The sequence below is a fragment of the Chenopodium album genome, chromosome 14 (assembly GCF_948465745.1).
Source record: "Chenopodium album chromosome 14, dcCheAlbu1.1, whole genome shotgun sequence".
Taxonomy (NCBI): domain Eukaryota; kingdom Viridiplantae; phylum Streptophyta; class Magnoliopsida; order Caryophyllales; family Amaranthaceae; genus Chenopodium; species Chenopodium album.
The window spans coordinates 1,502,668-1,525,500 of NC_137847.1; the positions used below are offsets into that span (position 1 = coordinate 1,502,668).

Below are 22,833 nucleotides of genomic sequence, written 5' to 3' on the forward strand. Positions count from 1 at the left end.
ATCGAGCCAATTCAATCTCATGGTTTATATAAAAAGCATATTAGATAATTTTTTTTTTTTTTAAAAAAAAAAAAGCATAGTGCAGTAGTACGTGCTAAACATAATTTAGGAGGTAAATTATATTATTTCTTGTAAAGATTGATCTTCAAGTATCTGAACCTATCATAACTTATTAGGTATAAATAAAAACTTATAATAATTATAATCTGTATTGTGGATGAGATTCAAATCCGTGACTTTTGTGTCACGCTGGATCTGATACCATGTAAGAGGACCAACTCAACCAAAAACTTAAGTTGATGGTTGAGGTCTAGGAATATGTTTTATACTCTATCACTACGTGCTAAAAATAACTTATGAGATAAATATATATATATATAGAAAATGACATACTTTGCGTACTTGGATTGTAATTATTACGCAGTAGATAAAATGGAAATGTTAAATAATTTTTGAATAACAATATTCCTCGTGGTTTATCAAGAAAAGTTTTTTTTTTTTTTTTTTTTTTTGGCCCTCTATAAACCTGATTGTCCTCATCCCACCTCTGAATCCTAACTCTTCTTTTTCAGATCATGTGATCCAAGCCATCAAGATCATTATAAAACCATATCATAATAATACAATGCCAAAAATAAGAATAAAAACCAACTAGAAACTTCTAGAAATAAACTAAAAGCTGTTGAGAAACATGATTGAATTGAACTTTTCACATGTGGTAATTAAAGTCAATGAAGACTTTACTAAGTACAATAATTTGTATAAGGTACAATAATGTATATTATTTTATTCAATTATTTTGGCTATATAAATGGAAGTTCACGTATTGTGAACTTGTAGTTAAAAAGCAAATAAAGAGATTTCCTATCATTCTACTACTTACTTCCTGTCTTCATCCCTTCACTGATAAATATCTTACCATCAGTAAAATATTTTTAACACGTTATCAGCACCAGTTTCCAGTCAGGTATATTTATACCTACTTCTAAAAATTATAACAAATAATACTATCTACTTCTAAATGTTTCGAGGAGTATGCTCTATAGTTGCCCATATTTGGGATCCTCTATACCAGAAACTCAAACATTTACTGTATTATATATACCTCAAAAACAACGGTGAAAGTTCTCTTACTTGTGAATTCATTACTATCATCTTTTGTTTTATTCATGTTGATGTTTCTTTGTTTGATTCATGTTGATATTACATACTCATTTTACGTAAATTTTTGATCGTAGTTATTATAATTGCTAAGTAGTAACTTTGCATGCATATTATTAACTAGATTAACAAAAAGATGCAGCCTTTTATACTTATTATTTTTTTTTACTTTTATATACTTTTTGTGTTTCTTTCCGTTTTCGAACCCATGATCTTTTATAGATATTAGGGCTCTCGGACCACTATGGCTTGCATTCCCAGTGTGATAACCTTTTACAGTTATAAATATATATATATGGACCATAATTTTATGCCAGTACATTAGACTATTATATGATATATTTACAGTTGTACAAAACAGTAACGGATAAACCTACCTCTATAAAAGGCGGATTTTTCCCCCAATTTCACCACAAATCCCTTATCCCTTCCCACTTTTTATCCAAAAAATCACCTAAAAATTTTATCACCCCCTTCTTCTCCGATATGTTCCCCGACGACGGCAACCAGAACACCCAAAACACCCACAACTTCATCTTTGAAGAAGATTTAAGGAAGATAAAACAATATTTCCTTCTAATTACGGCGCTTGTAGTTCTATTAGTAGCAATATTAGTTTTTGTCATTATGTATAAGTAAAACTCACTTATTTTGTCGTTTTAGTATATTAAAAGCTTGTTTTTGTTTTATTATGTTTGTTGTTATTAATCATCATTGTATAATATTACCGTTATCATTATAATTGTTGTTACTACTGTTATTGTTGTCGTTTTGTTTTTTTTTTTTTTGCAACTAACATGATTAATTTTTGTCTAATCATATAATTACTCACAATAATAAACCAAGGGGGGAGAAAAGATTATATTATTTATGGTTTATTATTATATTAAATTTAATTATCACGTGTCTTATTAACTTAATTATAAATATGGAAGAACTAAACATGTGAGTTGTACGTATAATTTGTTATTATAAACTAATTATAACGTAATTTGTTGTAGCTAAAATGGGAGACCTTATGAAAAGACAGTTCAGCATCTTAGATTTATCTGGAAAGAAATTTCTGGAATGGAAAGTGGATGCAATGATGAATTTGAAAGCTCAAGGTTTGGAGCACACTGTTAAAGAAAATAAAAGTCCCTCTGGTCAAACAACTGATACTACCACTTCTGCAATGACTATTGCAAAACCTGTTACTGAACAAGATAAGGCAAAAGCCTTAGTGTTGTTAAGGCATCATTTACATGAAGGCCTTAAAACTGAGTACATGATGGTTGAAGATCCCAAAGAATTATGGGATTGCCTTAATGAAAGATTTGGACACCACAAAAGGGTGCTCCTTCCTAAGGCATTATTTGATTGGACAAATTTACGGTTCCAGGATTTCAAATCTGTAATTGATTATAATTCAACCATACATGAGATAGTGTCTATATTGAGATACTGTGATCATCCAGTTTCGGATGAACAGATGATTGAAAAAACACTCACTACCTTTCATGCAAGCAACATACTGTTGCAAGAACAGTACCGTGAAAGAGGTTTTAAAAAGTTCAATGAATTAATGAGTGTATTGCTTGTTGCGGAACAAAATAGTGAACTTTTGTTGAAAAATCATAACCTGAGACCAACTGGGTCTTTGGCCACTCATCATGAGGCAAATGCAACAAATTCCTATCCACCCGAGTCAAATGCTACAAGAAGAGGTGGACGTGGAAATTACAATGGCCGTGGAAGAGGCCGTGGAAATTATCGCGGACGCGGCCGTGGTCGTGGTAGAAACAATTTTCTAAGAAACAGTAATTTCAAAAATTTTGAAAAACAGAAGGGGCAGTCATCTGGAAACCACAAACAAACTCCTTCGAAAGGAAAAAACACATGTTACAGATGTGGCATGACAGGACATTGGGGACGTACTTGTCGTACAGCCAAACATTTGGTAGATCTTTACCAGGCTTCTGTAAAGGGCAAAGAGAAAAATGCAGAAGCAAATTATGTTCATGAGGAAAATGCTCCTTGTCCCAGCCTTGATGTATCCGATTATTTCATGGATAATGCTGAAATTGGAAATGATTTCATTCTTGGAGAAAACAACAATGCTTAGGTTTCTCATCTACTAATGTAACATATGCTATGTTTTAATGTATTTTCTTTATGTTCTGTATTTTAAATTTCTAGTCATGTACTTTTAGTCACTATCATCAATAAAAGATTGTATAATATTATTCTAAACTAATCTCAAATTTATTTTATGAAGATATGGATCTACCTGAAGTTAGTTCCGAATATCAATGTCTTTTGGACAGTGGAACAACGCACACTATTTTAAAGGATAGAAATTATTTTTCACAACTAAAGTTGTTTCAAGCAAATGTGAACACTATTTCCGGGTCAGCTAAATTAATTGAAGGATCTGGAAAGGCTTGTATAATGCTTCCAAATGGAACAAAATTAATAATCAATAATGCTTTATATTCGAGTAAATCTCGAAGAAATCTCATAAGCTTTAAAGACGTACGCCAAAATGGCTATCATCTAGAAACAATGATGACAAATCAAAAAGAGTATATATGTCTCACGGCAGAAAAACATGGCAAGAAACATATATATGAGAAATTGCCAGCATACTCTTCGGGGTTATATCGTATAAACATACGACCCGTGGAAATCAATATGGTATCTAACCAGAAGTTAGATGACAAACATTTGATTATCTTATGGCATGATCGTTTGGGACATCCAGCAACTGGGATGATGCAAAGAATAATAGCACATTCAGTTGGACATTCAATAAGAAATGTCAAAATTCCCCGATCAGATGAATTAACATGCTCTGCATGTTCACTTGGCAAATTAATAATAAGGCCATCCATGAGCAAAATTGCTACTGAATCTCCAAAATTCTTGGAAAGAATTCAGGGAGATATATGTGGGCCAATTAATCCAGCATGTGGACCATTTCGATATTTCATGGTTTTAATTGATGCTTCTACACGATGGTCACATGTTAGTCTACTTTCAAGTAGAAATGTTGCCTTTGCAAAATTACTTGCCCAAATCATCAAATTAAGAGCACAATTCCCAGATCATACAATAAAGAGAATAAGACTTGACAATGCTGGGGAATTTACATCCCAAACATTTAATGATTATTGTATGTCAATTGGAATTGATGTCGAACACCCAGTAGCTCATGTTCATACACAAAATGGTCTGGCTGAATCACTAATTAAGAGATTACAAATGATTGCAAGACCATTATTAATGAGGTCAAGATTGCCACCATCTGCTTGGGGACATGCTATAATACATGCAGCAGCGCTAATTAGATTGAGACCTACAGCTTATCATAAATTCTCACCACTACAGCTTGTTTGTGGTCGAGAACCAAGTATCTCACATCTAAAAATCTTTGGTTGTGCTGTATATGTTCCCATTGCTCCACCCCAACGAACGAAAATGGGTCCACAAAGAAGACTGGGAATTTATGTCGGGTTTGAATCCCCTTCTATAATTAAATATCTTGAACCACTGACTGGTGACTTATTTACGGCTAGATTTGCGGATTGTCACTTTAATGAAACAGTATTCCCAGTCTTAGGGGGAGAGAAAGTGGACCCACGTAAGAAAGAAATTGAACTTATTTGGAATGCAACACAACTGTTGATGTTAGATCCACGAACAAATATGTGTGAACAAGAAGTCAAGAAAATTGTTCATTTACAAAGTGTTGCAAATCAATTGCCTGATGCATTTGTAGACACAAAGAAGGTGACAAAATCACATATACCAGCAGAAAATGCCCCTGCACGTATTGAAATCCCAACTGGTAATAAGGCCATAGAAAATGAATCTCAGGCACGCAGAAAGCGTGGAAGACCACTTGGTTCAAAAGATTCTAAGCCAAGAAAATTGAAAAGATTGGATGGAATAGGAAATGAGACTAATGATGTTCCCCCGTCAGAAGGTCAAGAAAGACCAAATGTGGATGAAAGTAAAGAAAATGATGATAATCCAAAAGGGGACGAACAAGAAGACAACCCTACGGGGAATGAACAAGATGTTCAAAACATCGATAATAATGAAATTTCAATGAATTACGTCTCTACAAAGACTCAGTGGAATAGAAAGGATGTTATCGTTAATGAAATATTTGCAAATTCCATCGCAATCGACATTGTGTCTGATGAAAATGATGTTGAACCTAGAACTGTAGAAGAATGTCGACGTAGGAGTGATTGGCCAAAGTGGAAGGAGGCAATGCTGGCTGAGTTAAAGTCACTTGAAAAACGAGAAGTTTTTGGAAAAATAACCCTCACACCAGCAGGTGTAAAACCCGTTGGATACAAATGGGTATTTGTGAGAAAACGTAATGAGAAAAATGAAATAGTTAGATACAAGGCAAGACTTGTAGCCCAAGGATTTTCTCAAATTCCAGGGATTGATTATGAAGAAACATATTCTCCAGTGGTTGATGCAACTACATTAAGATTTCTGGTAAGTTTGACAGTCACAAAAGGACTACAAATGCGATTAATGGATGTAGTGACTGCGTATTTGTATGGATCACTCGATACGGACATTTACATGAAAGTCCCCGAAGGACTAAAACTACCAGAAAATCACAAGCCTAGACAACTGCTTTCCATAAAATTAAAAAGGTCACTTTATGGATTGAAGCAATCTGGAAGGATGTGGTACAACCGTCTGAGTGAATATCTTATGAGAGAAGGATTCAAAAACAACCAAGTTAGTCCCTGTGTTTTCATAAAGCGATCACAATCAGGATTCGCTATCATTGCAGTTTATGTTGATGATTTAAATATCATCGGAACCCCAAATGAACTCGAGAAAACTGCAAAATACTTGATGAAAGAATTTGAGATGAAAGACCTTGGGAAAACTAAATTTTGCCTTGGACTGCAAATTGAGCACTTGAGTCATGGTATTTTTGTCCATCAATCAAACTATACAGAAAGAGTTTTGAAACGATTCTTCATGGACAAAGCAACTCCAACCAACTTCCCAATGGTTGTTCGTTCTTTGAATATGAAAAATGATCCATTCAGACCCCGAGAAGAAAATGAAGAGATTCTGGGTCCAGAAGTACCATACTTAAGTGCAATTGGAGCCTTAATGTACTTAGCTAACAATACTAGACCCGACATAGCTTTCTCTGTGAATTTGTTAGCTAGGCACAGCAATGCACCAACATATAGGCATTGGAAGGGAGTTCGACACTTACTCCGGTACCTACGAGGGACACAAGATCTTGGTTTATATTACCAACCAAAACAAGATGCTGCTCTCATTGGGTATGCAGACGCTGGATACTTATCAGATCCTCAAAATGCCAAGTCACAAAATGGATATGTGTTCACTTATGGCGGCACTGCAATATCATGGAAATCAACAAAGCAGACATTGACCGCGACATCATCAAATCATGCAGAGTTGATAGCCCTCTATGAAGCAGGACGGGAATGTGTGTGGCTGAGGTCGATGATCAGTAATATCCAAAAGGAGTGTGGAATGAACACAATAACAGAAGACCCAACCATCATCTTTGAAGACAATACAGCATGTATCGCTCAAGTAACTGAAGGATATATTAAGGGAGATAAAACGAAACATATTGCCCCAAAACTGTTCTTCACACATGATCTGCAAAAGGACGAGGAAATAAATATCCAGCAAATTCAGTCTTGTGAAAATCTTGCTGACCTGTTCACCAAATCACTTCCTTCGAAGAAATTTGAGCAGTTAGTTCACAAAATCGGAATGCGACATCTTCGTGAACTATGCTGAGATCAGGGGGAGTATTATATGTACTGCACTCTTTTTCCCTTCGATCAGGTTTTTATCCCACTGGGTTTTTCCTGACAAGGTTTTTAACGAGGCAGTACACCAAAACATATAATACAATATAGTTGTACTCTTTTTCCCTAGCTATGGTTTTTATCCCACAGGGTTTTACCTAACTAGGTTTTTAATGAGGCAACTTGTACCCCATTCCATGTGAACGTTCAAAGGGGGAGTGTTGAGAAACATGATTGAATTGAACTTTTCACATGTGGTAATTAAAGTCAATGAAGACTTTACTAAGTACAATAATTTGTATAAGGTACAATAATGTATATTATTTTATTCAATTATTTTGGCTATATAAATGGAAGTTCACGTACTGTGAACTTGTAGTTAAAAAGCAAATAAAGAGATTTCCTATCATTCTACTACTTACTTCCTGTCTTCATCCCTTCACTGATAAATATCTTACCATCAGTAAAATATTTTTAACAAAAGCCATTTTTTTTTTTCTAATTTTTGCGTCTGAAATATTGTGCAGCAGATTAAAGTTGTCCAAGTTAAATGAATTTTTATACTGCGGAGTATTTTTTTCATATTAAAAATATTACTACGTATGATTTATTATTTTTCACCATAAATACTTTGTGACAATGCTGTAATTATTTGACAGTGGCATATTCTTAGGTGCATGTTTGTGCACCTAGAATAGGTGTAACACCCCATTCCTTTTTTTTTCAGTTATTATTCTTCCTGTAATTCTTCTTTTCTTTTTGATTTTTTTCCCCTTTTTAAAAATTTTCTCTTCACTTTTTATTTATAACAATATTCATCAAAAATTTTCATCAAATTTTTCTCTGAATTCTATACTTTCGATCACTTTCATTAACTTTTTCTCTTCCCTGTTTTTTTCTATTTTTATTTTCCATTGATTAAACTTTCTTTCTCCTCTGTTTTTTCTATTTTTATCTTCCATTGATTTTGTGAATTGAATAGATGAATTTGATTGTTATTCCCAAAGAGATCAATGCAAGTTAGTTTCTATGAATTTGCTATGATGGATATCAATTAGATTGATGAATTTGGGTTTTTTTCGAGAAAATGGTTTAATTTAGGATGAATTTGATTATTTGAATATTAATTCAACTGTTGAATCTGTGATGAATTTCATTTGATTTTGTAAGTATTAGGTTTAATTTGTAATCGATATTGCAAAAACTATGGTTGATGAATTTGTGATGAATTATCGAATTGCTGCATCTTAAATTTGTTTTTTTATTACGATTTTGATTTTTTTAATTAAGTTGCTAATACATTATAATTTTTGGAAAAAAATGAACACGATGTACTTTAAAAGTGAACATTTAGTACAAAATGAACATTTAGTAACTAAAAATGATCATTTAGTATACTAAAAATGAACATTTAGTACATAAAAATTAAAACATACGCATTATAAGTATTAAAAATATGAACATATACATTACAAATGTGAGTATATGTATTTTAGAAAATGAACATACGCATTCAAAATATGAACATATGCATTGGGTCCCTGTAAGTGAACACATGCATAAAAAATGTATGAACATATGCATTTAAGAATGTAAACATAAGCATTCACAATATGAAAATATGCATTTTAGAGAGTGAACATATGCATTCAAAATATGAACATATTTTATAAACATTACTTCGTAATATATACTTAAGAATATTTATCATATGAACAACAAATATTTATATTATGAACGTTTTAAAACATTCTATGAATATAAGGTATCCAAATAATGAACATATGCATAGGTTCGCTTACATGTGAACATTATCTTTTCAAAAAGTGAACATAGGTATAAAAAATATGAACTTATGCATTTCAGAGAGTGAATATTACATTTCAAAATATGAACGTAAGCATTGGTTTTCTTAAAGTGAATATAAGCATTTAAAGTATGAACATATACGTAAAAATATATGAACATAAACATTTAAGAAAGACAACATATGCATAAACAGATTTAATTACTATTTCATGAACAACACATATTTACATTATGAATATTTGAAATTATATATGAACATAAAAAATATTATTATGAATATTATGCATTTAATTATGAACATAAAAATTTGAAAAAATAAAAAATAATATGATTATGAAATATATGCATTATAAGTATTAAATGTTCATTTTTTTACGTGTTCAATTTTTATTATTACATGTTCATTTTTTTTTCATGTTCAGATTTTTGTACTAAATGTTCACTTGTTGCACCTATCTTAGGTGCATGAGGATGCACCTAAGACCAATTGGTAATTATTTGACAGTGTTGGGCCGGCCTTTGGGCTTGTGATAATAAGCTTTAGCCAACAATTTTTTTGTGACTTACAAATGACGGAGTTTGGTGCATAACGTAAAATTGAACCTAAAAATAACATTAAAAAGATGATGCATCACCCAAAAAAAAAAAAAAAAAAAAAAAAAAAATTAAAAATAAAATAAATAAATAAAAATCATAGAATGATTAGTCTAAAATTATAATGTAGGTAAATACGTAGCTAGAGTAATAATTATGCTTTCATCACCTATTTATAATTTGGTGAATTATAAAAATCAAATGTCAAAAAGACGATTTCTAATACGGAGGAGTACAATTTCAATTTTTATGACTAATTCAAGTTGTTCTAGACTTCAAAAGATTGTGTATAAAGTCTACCAATACCATTGAAATCAGAATTAGTCTTTAGAGTTTGTAGAATTAGCAATACTCGATGTGTAATTTGTTATTGTATACAATTAATTCGTAAGTTCATAATATTGGTTCGCCCATTCTTATGAGATTGAAATTCTAACTAAGTTTATTTTTAATCTATGTGCAATAGTGTGCGAGAAGTATAATTTGATTAAAATAACACTTTTCGAATATTAGACTTGGAATTAGAATAGATCTTATCTAATCAAACAAAGATGTCATGATTTTGATGCGTCTAATAAGATAATGAATGTTAAGTTTATGAGATATTTATCATTCACCCTGGCCCCCTCGCATAGTGTCAATTCACAAGTCAATAAAGAGCTTAATTACAAAATCAAAACTTCAAAATCTAAAGAATTACAATTTGACATAGTATACCAAAAATTAGGGCTACCATTACACTTAGAAAGGTAACATTAGGACCAAAGTATGAAGGTGCTGAATTAGTTGAAGGTGAAGGAGGTGTAATCACAACATCAATAGTAGGAACAGCTGGAGGAAGAGTTGGACTATTCGATCCCGGGGCAATTTCCGGTGGTGGTGTAGCCAGAGGCGGTGGTGGCAAGTGTTGTAGGACATTGATTGCCAATTTTTGACCATTTAGACAATCATTATAAAGGGTGGAAATGAAATATCTTATGCCCTCTTTGTTTAGGGTAATACTAACTGGGGACTGGTGGTGAAGGGAGATTAAGGACCTTTTGTTACACTTGTTGTAGGCTTTCTTTGTTACTTCTGCTACATTGTGGCTCCCATTATTGAAATTAAATACTGCAAATTTTGAAAAAAAATTATTAGATTAGTTCAAAATTTGAATTGAGCATCCATGAATATAACTTAAATAAAAGCGTTACAATAACTTGGTTAGGACGGGTGTGCAAATGTACATATTTTTTGTTTTTTTTTTTTTTTTTTTTTGAACGGATGCAAATGTATATATAGCTATAGGAACATTGTTGCATTTATTTTATACTACGTTATAATTTAAAATCACCTATAGTAATTCTAATTAGATGGGACATTCACTTATCTTATGTGAGCATGAATGCATGATATGTTTTTCAATTCTTAAATGAAGTAGAAAAAGTTCTCAATTCATGAATTTGATTTCTTAACAACACATACATAGGAGTTAAAATGATTTCTTAACAACACATTATTACAAAAGTTTATAATATAAGAAAAATTTATATTTCCTAAATAAATCACGACTATTAATTTAACAAATTAAATATGCTAAAACACAAACATAAGAAAATAGAATTACCTAAAACATCATCTTTGACAAAGACATTGGAAGAAGCCCAAATAGAATAGGTTGTTGGAGTAGGAGGATCCACCCAATTTAATGCAGCTCCAACTATATATGTTGTTGCATCTGTGCAATGAAACAATAGTAATGCAAATTCTACGATTATCATTGAAAATATTCTCATTTTTTTCATCTTTCAATTTTCTCTTTGGAAATTAAGTTTGGTTCAAGAGTTAGTTCATGTATATAAATATATACATGTATAGTATAAGGTATAGTGAAGTACAAGTTCAATTTAGGATGGGGTATTTTTTTTTTTTTTTTTTTTTTTTTTTTTATGTGTCAAAAAACAAAAAAAAAGGATGGAGTATTTTTTATTTTGTTATACTGTATATCAAATGTGAAGTCAATGGTATATTGTTGACTTCGTACCAAGAGATTTGCTTTCTTTGATAACACAGAATCATTATTCAAAGATCACATGCTTGATGTTTTTTTGGCTATAAACTATGTTCAACATGAAATAAATTACTAGTACAGTAGGTTTTTTTTTGGTATAAACTATGTTTAGCTTAAATTTAATTATAGCTAAGGAAGCTTAGAGGTAGGTTTGGATCGAGTTTGATTCGGATTAATGGGTTATGAGTAATGGTAAATTGGTAAGTCCAATTGATTACTTGGGCTTTTTTTAGAAGTGTACTTGGCCCAAATAACAGTCATTAGCCATTTTGAAGGTTTTTTAATTCCTAAGATCCATGCATCCATGTAATTTAGGCCTTTTATCAAGAGAGATGGATCGTCAAGAATTTCTCTAGCCTTTGGAAGACACATAAATTTGAAGTACGTGTCAAATGTCCCTCAATTCACGACTTATTGTAACACCATAAATAAAGTGTTACCATGTCATCCTACATACACGCCAATAAGAAATATCATATTAATAATGTTAATACATACATTGTCTTACACAGTTACAAAATTGAACAAATATATGTTATTACGAGCACTTTAAAACGGTTAACAATAGAATCCCACAACAATAAAAAAGAAAGCAAGACTAGATGAGACAATGAGAGTAGCAAAAGGAGTGAGATATGAAGCTGATGGGGCTGACGAGGGAGCTGGTGGCGACGACAACATAGGTGACTCGTTGGTGACGTTGATGGCTAATTTGAGGCCGGACGAACAATGGCCATCAATGGTGCACATGAAGTGGAATTGGCCAATTTTCTGAAGAGGAACTCGTACAGGACTTTGAGTCTTGACTGAGATAACGTTACTTGTGTTACATGTCTCATATGCATCTTTGTTCACTAAGGCCACCGTGTGAGATCCATTCATAAAGTTGAATACTATAACAAAATTATTCAATCCGCCATTAATTTTAACTTAAACATGGTACAAAAAGCTAGCTAAATTATAAATTCATATAGCTAAGATTAATTGTGACGTTATCATGGTACGTGTTTCATAGGACCATAACATATAAACTAATGTACATGATAGGAAAAGGAAAACGAAATTTTAGCAATGTTTTACACATCAAAATATTCAAAAATCAAATCCATCTTGTTAAACATTGGACCAGCATATTTTGAAAAATAAATTGTATCAATTAAAAATAGAGAAGAAATGCATTGATGATATTGTTACCTAAAGTATCACCAACAATGAAAGTGTGATTGGAAGCCCAAGAAGAGTAAAACGTTGGCGAATCAGGGACTTTCCAGGCTGCATCATCTCCTACAATTAAATCTGTTGCACAAACATTGTTATTACTTAATATTAGTGTTGTAATTACTACTAACACCACTAAATTTTTTGCTACCATCTTAATTTAATTTTCTTAATCTTGTTCTAGTTCTCTCTTTGCAATTTTGATTTTATTGGTTTGCTTACTACATAAATAGTTGTGCACCATTATCTTAAATTTGATGATTAAATTTCGATTGGTTTTTAATAAAATATGATTGGAACATTAGTTGTCAAAATAATTTAACAAAAATTTTAAAGAGATGAAGAAATTGTCAACCTTCGTCTCTTTTATCTTCTAGCTTTGTTGCTTAGCACGTACTAGATGATGGAGCCCTTACAATTGTATGTGCATGTCTAGATGTCATGGTAGCATTGACTCTTAAAACTTGGTCGGGATCCAAAATGTCTAACTTTAATGTATTTATAATTTTTTAAAATTATTAATATTTAAAAATGTAATATGAGTATAATATAAGTCTATGAACATAACTTATAATAAAAGTCATTGAGATTGTGTAGTAAAGCTTAGGAAGATCTATGTAGGTAGATAAGGCAGTATTCTAATTTAGATACGAGGGATCACGTGGAACCGGAAGGTGAGCTCTAACCACTTGAGCTATCCCTCACTCTCGAAGCAGCTTCTCTTTGATATTGAAAATAATCTACATGTCTCCTAGGCCAAGATGGCTACTCCAGCAAGTTCTTCAAGTTTTCTACGGTTATGGTGGTAACAAGGGCCAAGGCAAAATAACGAAACTAAGCCATCTTAAGATATGCCAACAATGGGTGAACCAAGGCATGAATGAGGTGGTTCCATGTACCAAGTAAGCTTCTTGGGGCCCTTTGGTAGCTCCTAGAAACACCTCAATGCATAATCTTGCCAGGTTAAAACATACTCCCTAGAGCCTAAATTTGAAGGCTATTATAATACATTAAATTGGACTAATTTTAGAGGTTCGAGACCCGGTGTTGAATAATCTCGAGATTGAATGGGATGCATTTCGAGGTCATATAATATTGTTTAGAACCATATACAACCATTAGTTAGTTACATACAGGTCCATTGGCAGCCTTAAGTCAATGAAATAAGGTGTTTAGAACCATATAAAGCCATTAGTTAGTTACATACAGGTCCATTGGCAGCCTTAAGTCAATGAAATAAGGTGTGTACATAAACGGTTAAATTGACGGTTTAAAGGCAAAGTGGACAGTTCCAACCATCCTGGGGTGTCGTGGGATCCATGGGTAGCACCCTGACTTGCTTCCTTGTAAAGTTCGAAAAAATCATAAATTGTCCAAAATTAAAGGCTATACTCCACGAAATCGAACCAATTTTGAAGATTTTGAGACTTAGTTTAGAAAATTATCGGGATGGTAGGGAATGCATCTCAGGATCATATAATGTTGTTTGGAACCATATATGACCCCTAGTCAATCACATAAAGGCAAGCAGTGACCTTAAGTTAATTAAAGGAGTTATGTTCGTAAAATAGCTAAATTGACCTTCATTTAAAGGAAATAAAAAGGGATGGTTTGACTATCCATGCTTTTAGGGTAATTTTAAATTATTTTTCCAAAATTGAAGTGAATGCATGAGGTATCCCCACTCCTCAGACTCGTATATATATATATATATATATATATATATATATATATATATATATATATATATATATATATATATATATATATATATATATATATATATATATATATATATAAAAGTTGATTTGGAATTATAAGAATCCTACTAATAAATCTATATTATTATGAAATTCCAAAGTTGGCTAAAAAGATAGATCAGACATTGTATGACTTAGGTAAGTGTTGTACTGGTTAGTTGTCACATATAGAAAAGAAATGTCAATCCATTGTTCTCATTTAACAAAAATCACCATGATAACAAAATTTAATAATACAGTCTTTGACATTTTGTGAAAAAAATAATAGCAATAAATCAAATACAACAAAATAGTAATCAGAATAATACACGTTTAGGGGTGATCATGCTTAAAATAATAGAGCCATAATAGAGGCAATGAAGGAAACAGAGAAGAAGGTGGATGTAACAGACATAGGTGGTGAGGATCCTACGTCGGAAGGCGGTGTTGGTGGTGCCACTGACGGTGCAGGGCTCGGAGAGGCGGTAGTGCTGGGACCGGGAGAAGCATCTGATGAGTCAGAGGTGCTGCCAACCGTTACAACAAGTTTCTGACCACCAACACAATGAGAAGCAAATGTGCATATGAAGTAGTGTGGTCCTGTTGTGTTGAGTGTTATCTCTTTCGGGCCAATGGCGAAAACCTCGGCATTCCCTGGATCACATGCTTCATAACCTTCCTTTGATACCTCGGCCACATTGTGAGGAGCAGCAAATTGGAAAGCTAAAATCAAACAATGCAAAAGATTATTATATAAACAATGTTACATTTACAAAGTTTAGTACTTAATCACTTAAAATTTAATGCATGATTAGTATGATTTTCCCTTGATTTATTACTTGTATATATTAGTTGACTTTCTACTAGCAATACAGATTTTACACAAATTTGTTCTTACCTTCAACTGTAACATTAGTTTCATAATCGAAAATTTATCATAATTAAGTCTTTCCAACAGGGCAACAGACTAAGGATGTAACCGCGACACCCTAGCAGAAGCCGGGTATAGATCAGGTGATCCAACCAACCCTCTCAGGACTAATATATCTTAAAGCATCACAAAAGCCAATTCATAAAAGTAGTTTAAATCACATACACTAATTAACACAAAATATTAGTAATTACCTAAAATGTCACCAATAGCGAAGTCTTGTTTGGCAGCCCAGGTAGTATATAAAGTAGCCGGAGATGGTACAGTCCATCCACTCTTATCTCCCACAATGTGTGTTTCCGCAACAACACCATTCGATACCATTATTATTGCTACTGCAACTACGATCAATACATTTGACATTGCTCGAGCCATTATCGATCTCTTGTTTTCTCAGATGCAGAGCTTTGTGTGTTCTTAAGGTCTAATTGTGTAATATAAATATGTGCACATTATATATATAACATGTTATATGTATTTTCTTTGTAGCCGGACATAATGGGTTGCCACCAAGTCGGACAACGTTTAGGCATTGTTAGGATGACTTGATCAGTTCGTATTCTATTGCTTTGTTTATTACAAATTGACAAAATGCCAACTAATAGGATGTGTCGATGTGTATATTCTCCTATCAAATTAACCATTTTCAGAAAATCTGTGGCTTCGTCGTAAAATCACAAGTTATATTCAACTTTTAAAAGTATAATCTATCAAGTTATGATCATCGATGTCACATGTGGCTAATTAATGAGGACGGAGGTAAATAAGAATTAAGTGCATTAAATCACACCCGGTATAAGAAAAATTGAAATTTAGGGAAGACGTACCATTATTTTACTATTATATTGTTTTCAAAAAAAAAATTTACTATTATATTCGATCTCTTAGTAAGCCAAACCAAAATACAAATCATACAGCTAGCAAAGAATAAAATACTTCCCTGATTACTTGATTGTACTAATTGTTAGACAAAGTAATAAACCATAAAAAGTACGTAGATGTTTGTTGGGAGTACTATTTGTAGATACATGGAGCTGGTCATGGGCCAGTCCGAGGCGGCGAGGGGAACTAAACAGTTGACCATTTAGCCTAGTATAGTCATCCAGACAGCCGCCCCCTAGCAATCCAGCCAAGCCAGCGTAAGGCTAATATATTTTTAACAGGACCATTCAAGGCCGAGCCACAACGATAGCAGGGCCAAGCAGGCTAAGCTAGTCATATTCAGCAGTACTTGGTAAACATTTCTCATATTAGAAAGGGAGATTCGATATGAGAAAGGGGAAAAAAAAAATCAGCCGACCTGGCCTGCATGGGTAAATACAAGTTCATCACCGAGATACACAATTATTGTTTACTACAAGGCCTTTTAGTAAATAAATCAATAACTTTTTCAGTGATAATGACTGGATGAAGTTGCTGATTTATTTACCAAAATGTCAAGCAATAAACGATTTTTGTTTATCCCAGAGATTAGGATTAATTGGGGCTTCCTCTGCCTGCACTTCCCTCAAATAATACTTAATTCTCATGAGGACAATGCGTAAGTAGGGGAGGTGGATTATACAATTATACACAATGATCCCACCTCATCGCTCGCAAGCCTGGCAAGTGGCAACCCATTATGGACACCAATGAAATGTTTCTGCTGAAGTGGGAGCTGTGGGACAGAAGGTTCATGGATAGAAGGCAATCCTTCCAATACCGCCATCAAGATACTCCATAATAGATGGCACCTTCCATAACTGCCCTACTAAGTCACTTCAATCGTTGTAACTCAAGACATGTTTGATCGTTTTAGTTTCATAAATAACACCAAACCCAAGATACCAGCAAAGTTTTTCTCAAAGGTTATAAGCTACACTCGTCCAACATAGAATGCGAACACAAAGTCATGTAGGCGCTTATATCCAACTAAAAGGCTAAATTAGGGTCAATGCTAGACGATGGTAAGCACCATCTGACAGATAAAAACTTAAAAACATTTGTTGATTCTTCACAAAGCAGAAGAGGAGATTTTATTTGCTAATTGGAAAATGATATATACTGCTGAACGTAACAAATATTATCAGCTTGATCTAGCATGTGTTTTAATAGTTACAAAAATCATCTGTGGCTGCTGGAAACATGCTTAAACATGTTTTATATCAGCACAACAGATTAGTTTATAGAATACTCGAAAAAGTACCTGCTACTTTAAAATCTGAATAAAATTTCACGCTGTATCTTTATCATGATCTCAAGAGCAGAAACAATATCATCATGGATGTAGTAAAAACGGTGGAGTATGATGTCAACCAACCTCGAGCTTGTATATCCTGTCCATCATTGTAAATCAAGGAATCAGATATATACCTTTATATTTTTACACCTTAAAAATTTCAGGAAATATAAATTCGGCAAAGTTGGGATGAGGGTCATGTCAGGGACAATAGGTCATATAAAAGTTACTGCATTTAATTAAGGGGTTTCAAAGTGAACAGAGTGAAGCCATTATGATAATATGTGCTATTTAAAGTGAAATAAAGTGATAGCTGGAAAACGGCATAATATCATATCAGGGGTACACCTCTAGGCTTTAATGTATCTGAAAGTTGAATTATAGAAATGAGGAGGAAGAGAATACAGGGTGAATGAAAGATAATCATAATTTAATTTGATTTGATTTGATGAATAAAAGGTGGCTACAATCCTAGATCTTCATGTGGCTCCGGACAAAAAGCTAAGCAAGAAAAATAACTCCTCGTAATAACTCTCTCTCTCTCTCTCTCTCTCTCTCCAACTAATATTGTCATAGCAAACTACCAACAGACCAATCCCCCTACAGTCGTAGACTAAACATTACTCCTCTCTAAGCTAATCCTAACCAACTAATATTGTCATAGCAAACTACCAACAGACCAATCCCCCTAACAGTCGTAGACTAAACATTACTCCTGAAAAAAAAGGCCTTTCGTAACCCAAGTGAAATCCTAAGTTTTAACAAAGGTTACAATAAAAAATACTATTCATATAATAGTTGCAAGACTCACTCACAATCTATTTGGCACGTTGAATCCTATGCATAAAAGGCGTGTCTCAAACTCTCAATATTATTTCCTTTGTAAAGACCATTGATTACAAAAAGTAAACCTGTGAGAATGACAAAGCTAACTAAATTCCTCAACCTTATGCCTCCAAGTTTATTGAAGATATATGAACACAATCCTATGTTCGGAAAGTGTTACAGATAAAGAGGTTACAAATATTGGCTTGAAAATTAGAAAGAAACTGCTAATCTGTCGCTCAGACTTTTATATCATGCTCTAGTAGTGAACAGATTTGGAAAAATGAGCTTGTAAGGACACTTGGTTACCTTAGTCTGTCAAGAATTTTCAGATTTCTGTGGTCAGAGAACAATAACAGAACTGAAAGGTTTGATTACCAAATAGATAATAAGAGTTTAGTTCCCTACCAGGCTACCATACCCGTAGTCATAGAATTTGACAATCATGTCCCTTATCACACCTTCAAATATCCTACATCAACTTCTCCAAGCTTGTAAGTAAGAGGCTCTAAAGGTCTCCCAAATCCACATACGTCAGAACAAGGGGAAAATGAAGTATGATATATTTGTATGCTCTACAAAAACTACATCCCCACATGCAATAATGAACTCAATTTCAATACAGCTACGCAAGATGAAACTAAGATCTAGCACATTCATTTCAAAAAGAAAAAGAACCCAACCAAAGATTCTGGCGCAGGGGCTGTCCTGCATCACGTTTGAAGATAGAGATGGAAACTAATCAAGATTAACAATGAGACAAAGTCAAAGATAAACTTCCATGTTTCTAGGTTACAACAGTCATATAAGACAACAGAGACCATGATACTTTGATCCCAAGATGTAGCACACTATATCCCTATCAGAATACTGCATGAAACCAAGCCTAGTATACCATGAAATTCTCACTAACACAAAAGGATCACTAACTTGCAGAGCAGCATTGCTTGTACAAAGGACTTGTACTTGATATTGATAAATACTAACTCATAAAGCCTAGCAATGATAAATGCTTGCCTATATGAATACACCCAAAAAAAAGGGTATGACATAATAGCAATGCAAAAATCTGATCTGAATAGACACTGTGTAATATAATCTTGAACTCCTTTTTATCTCTTGAAGCAATATTTACTAATCTTAGATCAATATAATTATAAGTTTTCATAAGTTTTGACAAATGAGGCCGCCATCTACTCAGCTTAATTAAGTCTACAGATAGAAACAAATACGTATATAAATCAAATGTATACCTTTATTGAGAAGGGTGATGTAGATACTGCAGATGACTTTAATGCAGGAAAACCAACATCATACGAGATGCTACCATCAGGTTTCCAAAGCCCGAAATTCCTTTCAGAAGCTGGCCCAGGTTTGTCATCCTCATTGAACATTGCAAACACATAAGCTTTAAGCATGATTTTTGGCCTCATTGGAGTCCCCTTCCTCAAAGCTAGCCTCTTCCGCAGGTTGTAATTGTAGGTCTTTGCATTTTCTGGAGTAGCAACAGCTTCACTTGGATCCCCATGAGATGCCCAACCAGTCTCGGTAATTATTACCTCCATCTTCTTGAAACCTGCATCTTCTAGAGCAGCATAAGCTGCATCAATCTGAGCATCAAGCAGATTGTCATAATGGAGTTTTGTTTGGGAGTCAACAATGCCAGGATTTTTCTGAAAAAGAGCATATTTTACATCAATGTGTTTTGGATCACTCATGTAGGTGAGGAAAGGATAAGCATTAAGACAAAAAGGGGATCCAATCTGTTGAAAGAAGGCCAAAAGCGGCACCATGAATTGCTGTTTCACATTATCTCTAAACGTACAATTGGATGGAGGGTAAGAATTATCAAAAACACCGAAACTATGGGATGTGGTAATTTGAATTTTATGATCAAGATGGAGAGTTTTCGTTGCGTTATAGATATTCTTCGCTGCACCTAAAAGACTTTCCGAGAGGTCCTGATCATTCCCTAGTACTTCATTTCCAATAGCAATACCAACAATGCGAGTCTGAGGATAAAATTGTTGTATGTTGTCTTTAACCCAACTAAGTGCATGGTCTGCATTGTCACTCATGTCTTTGAGGTAACCGTTTGGAAGTCCGACAACTAACTCAAGCCCAGTCCCACTGAAAGCCTGAAGCACGCTGTGATCAAAGTCAAATATTCTAACATTTCGTATCTTTGCAGCTCTCAAAAGCTGAACAACTTTGTCGGGTGTTGGGATATTGTCAGCAATTCTCCCATAATTAATTCCATAAGTTCCAGTAAAAGCATTAACTGTCAAAGGTGCTGGAAGAAGGAGCAGAAACAGTACAGTCAACATTAAATCTTCCAGCTCTCAGAATATAATCACTTAAATTGGTCATCTTATGTTTTTAAATATACTAATTAGTTTATGGACATGGACATGGACATGGACATGATGCTTGAAGTGTCCAACACCAGTATTCGAGATGAAAGGAAGAGCCCGAGTTACATTCATTTAAACTGAGTACACATTCAAACTTAACAAGTATTGCATTCATTATATTAGACTTAATATCAAATACATTTAACATCATAGAATAAGAAAATTCTCCACTCAAACCAAGAGAAGAAACAAAGGACAGACAACGGTTTAGGCCATCCAATATAGTAGTTCACGCTTAAATGCTACTTATTCATCACACCTCGCAGTGGAGGCCTATTCTATTGAATTAGACAAAGCAACCAAATGCTTAATAATTCATCAGAACCAGATACTTTGACATGTAAATTTTCTACTATGATCACAAAGGCTATAAAACAATAGTGAATACCCATAGCATATCTACTTCTTGCTAAAGAACCCCCCTTCTCAGTCAGATTCCTCATTTTGCTCCTCAACCTACCCGGTTTTCGCAGCTGTTTTCCCAGCAAGAACTAATCAACAAGGAATTACTGTACAACTATAATCCCAATTTTTTGTACTCCTACTTACTTATAAACTGACCCAATAAACAGGAAACAACCATTAACACCCCTAAATTCATAGCAACTCCAACTTATATTTCAACAGTTCATTAAAAATACAATCACTCTATCCATTGCAATCCAACTCCAATAAATATAAAAGCAAGACAAAAATCCCACCCAGGTTTCAAAACCCAATTTGATCAAATATGAGATTAATTTAAACAAACTGAATACTAACAAAAAATACTAACAAAATCAAACTAGTAAATAGCAATAATAATAATATGATCACATCAAACTGCAAAAAATTATAAAAATAAAATAAAATAAAAAGAATTTAATTAGGAAGAATTACCAGTCTGTGATGATAAGAGCAAGAGCAAGAACAACAAAGAATTCAATCTGCCGAATATCATAGCTTTGTAGAACATTTCAAGTCTCAACCTCCACAAATTTGAATTTATGCAGCCTTCAAATGAAAAATAGCTACTACAACCAGAAATTATTATTATAATTAATGTTAAAATAGTTACTATTCAAATATACCATGAAATTCTCTTTTTTTAAAAAACCCAGAAATAAAGATTTCAACTTGAAATTGAAATTGGGGATCCCATTGAAAAATAAATGTTCTTTAAGAATATTAACTCTCAATTTAACAAAACCCCATCAAATTAAATGCTCAAAATTGCTTTTGTTTTTTACAAAAAAAAGCCCAATAATTGAGTATGGAAAACTAATAGTATCACAAATTAGTTACTGTGATTACTTTCTAAACAGTGATTATCATATCAAGAAGAATAAAGAAAAAAAAAAAAGGAAGAAGAAAATTGGAAGAATGTGGAAGGGTTTTATAAGAAAATGGGGTTTTTGGTTCACACTTATTCTCAATTTGATTAGTTTCTTGTGTTTGTTTGAAGTTGTTTTTGTTTTAGAAAGTAATCACATTTTTTTTTTAAGCTAATCAAGATTTTAGTCAAATGGAGTAAACGCGCTTGAATGTTTTTGAGTCTTTCCCCCTTTCCTTCTTTTTGTTTTGGATTTTTTTTTTTTTTCCTTTTTTTTATGTACTCGCATATATTTTCTTTCTTTTTTTCTTTATTTATTTAAGAGGAAATAGCAGTGCAAATGGATTGAATTGAATCGAACCGTCAAAGGGGGTGATTTTTTTTTTTTTTTCAAAAAAGGATACTTATAGGTATATAGAGTGTGTTTACTGTTTAGTATGCTTTAATTCTTTTAATTTAACTTATTAGAGCTGATTAACTTTAATTTTATCTTAGATATATAACATTATGTATGATTGAACCTAATCAATCGTGATTACACCTAATTTGATAGCAAATAAAAAAAATAATAGTAGAAGGAATAAGGCTCAATATGGTAACTTTGTGTCACGTCTTGACAATTACCTCGATGCCCCGGCACAATAAGTCCCATATCATATCATTCATATGAGGCAACCTCTCTATACATGTGTTTGTGGTGTAGATTAGTGTCATTGAATGTTGTTTCCTCTATTTATGAGCTT

The 22,833-nt window shown here is 33.1% G+C and overlaps 4 protein-coding genes across 4 annotated transcripts; 1 reads left to right on the forward strand and 3 right to left on the reverse strand.

Annotated features, from left to right (window-relative positions):
• The first annotated feature begins 2,248 nt into the window (after positions 1-2,248).
• On the forward strand, positions 2,249-3,265 carry LOC145579683 (uncharacterized). Its single transcript, XM_081636918.1, has one exon. It carries the CDS (start codon positions 2,249-2,251, stop codon positions 3,263-3,265), a length of 1,017 nt encoding a protein of 338 aa, XP_081493044.1.
• Positions 3,266-10,071: 6,806 nt separating this feature from the next.
• Positions 10,072-11,158, reverse strand: LOC145579684 (umecyanin-like). The gene is made up of 2 exons (XM_081636919.1): positions 10,990-11,158; positions 10,072-10,493 (listed from the first exon to the last, which is right to left on the reverse strand). The coding sequence occupies exons 1-2, from the start codon at positions 11,156-11,158 to the stop codon at positions 10,072-10,074; spliced, it is 591 nt and encodes a 196-aa protein (XP_081493045.1).
• A 3,581-nt stretch (positions 11,159-14,739) lies between these two features.
• On the reverse strand, positions 14,740-15,696 carry LOC145579685 (umecyanin-like). The gene is made up of 3 exons (XM_081636920.1): positions 15,516-15,696; positions 15,289-15,294; positions 14,740-15,113 (listed from the first exon to the last, which is right to left on the reverse strand). Exons 1-3 carry the CDS (start codon positions 15,694-15,696, stop codon positions 14,740-14,742), a joined length of 561 nt encoding a protein of 186 aa, XP_081493046.1.
• Positions 15,697-17,310: 1,614 nt separating this feature from the next.
• LOC145578483 (glucan endo-1,3-beta-glucosidase 14-like) lies at positions 17,311-22,299 on the reverse strand. Its single transcript, XM_081635790.1, has 3 exons — positions 21,658-22,299; positions 19,618-20,657; positions 17,311-17,636 (listed from the first exon to the last, which is right to left on the reverse strand). The coding sequence occupies exons 1-3, from the start codon at positions 21,731-21,733 to the stop codon at positions 17,550-17,552; spliced, it is 1,203 nt and encodes a 400-aa protein (XP_081491916.1). The 5' UTR covers positions 21,734-22,299; the 3' UTR covers positions 17,311-17,549.
• Between the last annotated feature and the right edge of the window lie 534 nt (positions 22,300-22,833).